Source organism: Anopheles cruzii, chromosome 3 (assembly GCF_943734635.1).
Source record: "Anopheles cruzii chromosome 3, idAnoCruzAS_RS32_06, whole genome shotgun sequence".
Taxonomy (NCBI): domain Eukaryota; kingdom Metazoa; phylum Arthropoda; class Insecta; order Diptera; family Culicidae; genus Anopheles; species Anopheles cruzii.
Genome location: NC_069145.1, coordinates 23,312,984 through 23,317,699, shown reverse-complemented (window position 1 = coordinate 23,317,699; position 4,716 = coordinate 23,312,984). Strand labels below are relative to the sequence as shown.

The 4,716-nt window shown below is 47.5% G+C and overlaps 1 protein-coding gene across 1 annotated transcript; it reads right to left on the bottom strand.

Moving 5' to 3' along the window:
- Positions 1 to 1,557: 1,557 nt before the first annotated feature.
- On the bottom strand, positions 1,558 to 2,625 carry LOC128273450 (adipokinetic hormone/corazonin-related peptide-like). Its single transcript, XM_053011417.1, has 3 exons — positions 2,512 to 2,625; positions 2,240 to 2,435; positions 1,558 to 2,046 (listed from the first exon to the last, which is right to left on the bottom strand). Exons 1-3 carry the CDS (start codon positions 2,523 to 2,525, stop codon positions 1,918 to 1,920), a joined length of 339 nt encoding a protein of 112 aa, XP_052867377.1. The 5' UTR covers positions 2,526 to 2,625; the 3' UTR covers positions 1,558 to 1,917.
- Between the last annotated feature and the right edge of the window lie 2,091 nt (positions 2,626 to 4,716).

Genomic DNA, 4,716 nt, shown 5'->3' with positions numbered 1-4,716 from the left:
TCAATCCTAAAACGGCCAGCTCATGCCTGGAAAGAAAATAAACCATTTGAAAATCATTTGTCGGCAGCCAGTAATACTGCAATTAAAACATTACTTCAACCGTGGCAAGCTCGATGGGTCGGTCGAGACGCTGAGTCCTCCACTCGCTTCGGGTGCTTGAAGCAACTGCAGATGAACACTTCTGAAACGCCTCGACCCTTCTGTCGTAAGAAAAACTATGTTTTGATGAAATAAGTAATATCATCCTCCACTCCAGCGAGAGACATCAAGTGGTCCCGACAAAGACGCAAACGAATTGGCGGCATCGAAATAAGGGAAAACGATCGTCAACTCGGTGAGGCGGCATTCGACCTATCGACTACCGGATATTAATGAGCAGCATTTTGTGGGCCAGAGCCAAGTGTGTTGTGGGTATCACTTGACGCAACTATGCCCAATTGCAGCATTTAAACTATTCTCTTCGCATAAGTTATTTCATCACCGGACGCACATCTTTATCGTGCCGATGGGGAAAGCATGATTTCACCAGCATGGCAGATGGTACCGTTGGTCTGTTCAGCATCCTTGGGCACCACCATTTGCCTCATCTCAGCTTTCGCTACAACCACGCAGCAACTGCCCAGGCTCATTATTCGTTCCTGCGGCCAACCGGCTTTGAGTGGCGACCTTTCTCACACCTGACTTCTTCTGCTGACCAGTCAGCAGTCAGGGATGATTGAAGTTAATCGTTCAAGTGCCGCCAAGATTCTTCAGCTACCTCTTGGCATATTCCGAAATTATTCATCCACCCAGCGCGCACACACCAGCACCGAGCGGGCTCCGTAACAATCACGTCGTGCGGTAGCATTTTCGAGGCGATAATATGATCTTCATTAACGCTCATGATGCCACAGTTCCGTCCGGTTCTTTGGCGGCAATGATTTTGGTGTACACTTCCTGTCGAGCGTAACGGGGAAAAAATGGAAACAAATCCACCACGGGCTCGTGCAACTTATGCTTCTGATCATACGCAAATACGAGTGATAATCAAACAATTTTAAATTAACTATGGGAACTCTTTATAGAGTATCGGATATCCAATGTTTCTGGTACAGTTCGCAACTCCTGAAATTCGTTGAAAATATAATTTGTTTAGAAAGAATTTCACTTGAAACATTATTCATTTTTGAAGTGCACCTATTTCGATATTTAAGAAGTTCTTACAACAGTAAGGAGCAGAATGTCATCGTCTCAAAATCAATCTTCACAAAATGGAGTCCACCGTTCTTCGTTTCACTTGCCTTAGGTAACGTTGGGAAAGGTAAATATTATTCTACTAGAAATTAATTTTCAATTCACTCGCATGCATCCTGCGGCCATACGTTCGCCACGTCAACGAGCGACACGGACACGCCACTTGGCCAGAGCGGCGGCAAACCTTTGGCCTCCCTCTTCGCATAAGTCGACGCTCGGCTTCAGGATCCCCTTTTCCTTTGAAGCCTTTTTCGTGAAGTGAAGACATTGACAAACAGCAGAAAACAAAAAAAAAAACGTGAGAAAGCAATGCTTTACGGTGGCTACATCGCAGAGCTCCTTTATTTCATTCTTCCTTAGTTAAATTGCACGGTTTGATGCATTTTCTTAGCACCTTCAATGCTACTGCTGCTTTATTTTTGCTTACACCTTTGGGGCACCTGTGCGGTGGACAGCTTTTGGGTGGCTTACAGAGTTTACGCTTATGTTTCGGATCGGCAGGCTACAACATTCCGGGGTTTCTGGGAAAGGTTCACTAAAAACGAAGGAGGGTTCTGATCACTACACGGTTTTTTCGGATACATTCAGTTAGAGGCATCTCGCTACTGCTGGTCTGGCATGATTTCACTTGTTACACTGATTCCGTTTGCCGATACAGCTGATGAGTGGCTTCGATTGCCCGACTTAGATATGGCTGTTGGTGAACATTGGTAAATTGGTCCCGCTGTTGTCCCGCTCCATCGAAGCGTCATCCGTTTGTAGCGATTTCAGCAGAGAACGGGTCTCGCAGAGCGTTAAGTGTTGGATGTTTTTCTTTGGAAAATTGAAAACCAAAAACAAGCAAACTCGATTGGAAAACATAACCACATTATGTTTTTTTACGTTGTTCTTAAATCAAAAATTTCTGTAACTATTTCGCATAAAAATGCCTCCGCGGCAAAACCCAAGCGGTAGAGTGCACCCTTTCAGCGAAGCACCGATTCGAGCGCCATCTGCATGAACTTACCGTAACCACCGCACATAGATTGTTCACAGAGCGCCAGATGGCAGCACAATCGCCGCCAGCTCCGATCGGCTCAGAGCGCTTTCCCGCATTCCAATCACGGGAAAAAGTAACCTGCGCGGCTGCTTCCGGAACCGGAAGCAGCACCGCACAAAGTACCGCCAGCAGCCCCACGTTGACCACGAGACGGCGGGTTGACCTTTGATCGGAGATAGAAGAGCCAGCGTTATGGTACACACTCGAATCGAGACAAACGTGGCAATCACTTGCATCACCTATTCGCAATCATGCTGAATCCGCGTTTTCGCTGCACTTCCGTTTTCACCGCACTGAAAAGTACCACTGATACGACCGCAAAGGCTTCACCCAATCGAATACGCCAGCCTGAGTGTCCGGCACACTCTTTTATACTGCCCATGATGGGTCGCTTGGTGATGGATTCGATGGATTGTTATCCTTTCTTTTGCCGTCTTTTTTATTTCATCTATTCTTCAATTCTAATCCCAGCCCCGGACAGTGGCGCTTCCGTTTCCGCACTTAGCCTTGCAAATGCAAATATCGATCATCCGATTTTGCGTCACCCGGGAAACCATACGAAGTGGGACCGGAGGCGTGCGAAAACACGTCCTTCATCCTGCCGGCACCGAACGGTGGGTATCGCTGGGAAACGCTGGCAGCTGCGGAAATGTCTTTGATTTATTGTGACACATTCCGCGTGGACGGACGGACGTCCGGTTATAATCCGGTTGTTGTGTTACCTCGCGGACGCCCCAAACCAAAAGGTGTCCGGCGGAACACTGTAGGTCTTCAAAGTGGGCTTGGGAGAACTTCTTGTATAGGGACAAGCGTATCGGTGCATTTTCCGGCCGAACGGAGATCTAATGCATAAAATTAGCGTATCAAATTCGGAGGTAAATGGGGAAAGTTTTTCCAGGACGGTTCATTATGAGCTTATTTTCGGTCCATTTTTAGCCTGCGAAAGGTTTTTCACGTGAAAAACATGGGATGCGAAGAAAAATGAACTTTTCTTGAATAGAATGGAGAAGATTAATGGGAGTTGTACCCAATACAACACTTTATTACGATAGTAAACAATTGAAGTAATCGAAAATTATGCAAGTAAACGCATCTCAGATCAACGAGAATAAAGAATAAACTCTTTTGGTTGAAGATGAAAGTACTGATTATCCTTAACCATCATTTCTCACCAACAATTAGTGGAAAATGCTGTGACAGACTCACACTTGTAGAAAGAGCGGACGAAGTGGGGGCAATCATTCAATGAGAGAAGTAATTGGCTATTGGCATTGTTTTCAGAAACAGAATATCGGAAAATCTTCGTCGTTTTATTTTGAAGCTGAAAAATCCTTTGATAATTAACATTGTATAAGCGTAATTCTCCGAATCAATTCGAGGAATAAGTTTCCACCTCAAATTAATATGCTTAACTGTTAAAATAGTAGATCTTTAATCGTAAAACTATGGTATCGGTAAAGAAAATCGATTGAATTAATTCAACAAGTGACAGTAAACGATCCCTCACACACTGACCAAGCAGAAGAAAACAACGCGCAAAACAAGTGTAAGGTTCTGATCGGAACTTGCCGACTTTATTCCCTCAGATCGGTCGGCCGAATCACCGTGGCCACCGCGCGGCCTCACAGGAATCGGTCGGTGTTTGCAGTAATAAAAATAAAGCAAAAACCGGTTAAGATCCCGCGTCCCGCCCGCCAGACCCGAGACCCGGAGGATGTAACTTCCGCCGTACCATCGTTTATCCGGTAATTACACGAACATGCGCAACGGCCTACACGCGAAGACGAAGGCGACAATGCTCCTAGCGCCCGCGCCGAGCCCGCCCGATGCGGCTTCGATTCATTTCACTTTTCACCGCCCTGCCCTGGCGGCGACGGTAAGTGATATAATTATGAGGCAAATTGTTCTACAACGCTACGCCCCGCCGTACGTAATCCCCCCCGTTGGAGGGCCGCTCACACGTCCCGCATTCCTGCAGCCGCCGCCACGGCTTGACGGTGGGGAGAATTCCCACACATTGTAGACCGGCTCCCGGACCATGCGTCATCCTGCAGCATGCGGTGTGTCTCGTGATCACCCAGGAAGGAAGTACCAGGACCCTATCCCTCCCCCCGGGGGGGCGGACGACGATCGGCGAATATTAATACATACACGCGCGCGTAGGGTGTAGTTTTAATTAACAATTCGCCATGCGCTCTCGATCGTACCGGATCGACGGGGTCGGCGCCGCACTCATAAATATTAATGAGCAATCACAGCGTCCCCACCATGGACGCGCTAAGAACACTTTCTTGGCTTTCGGACGTTATAAATTACGCTCCCAGCCTCCCAGGGACACCCCCGGGGTGGGGTGGATGGGAGAATTTTCCGGGAAAATTGCTGACCGGGACCGGACAGCGGAACGCGTGTCGAAAGCCACCGCTAATGCCGATCGTAATTGGGCC

Bases quoted from the DNA above. Each gene is read 5' to 3' on its own strand.
- LOC128273450 (XM_053011417.1), bottom strand. The intron at 2,047-2,239 runs GTAAGTTCATGC...AATTTTCCAAAG, and splicing joins ATCTATGTGCGGTGGTTACG to AAAAACATCCAACACTTAAC.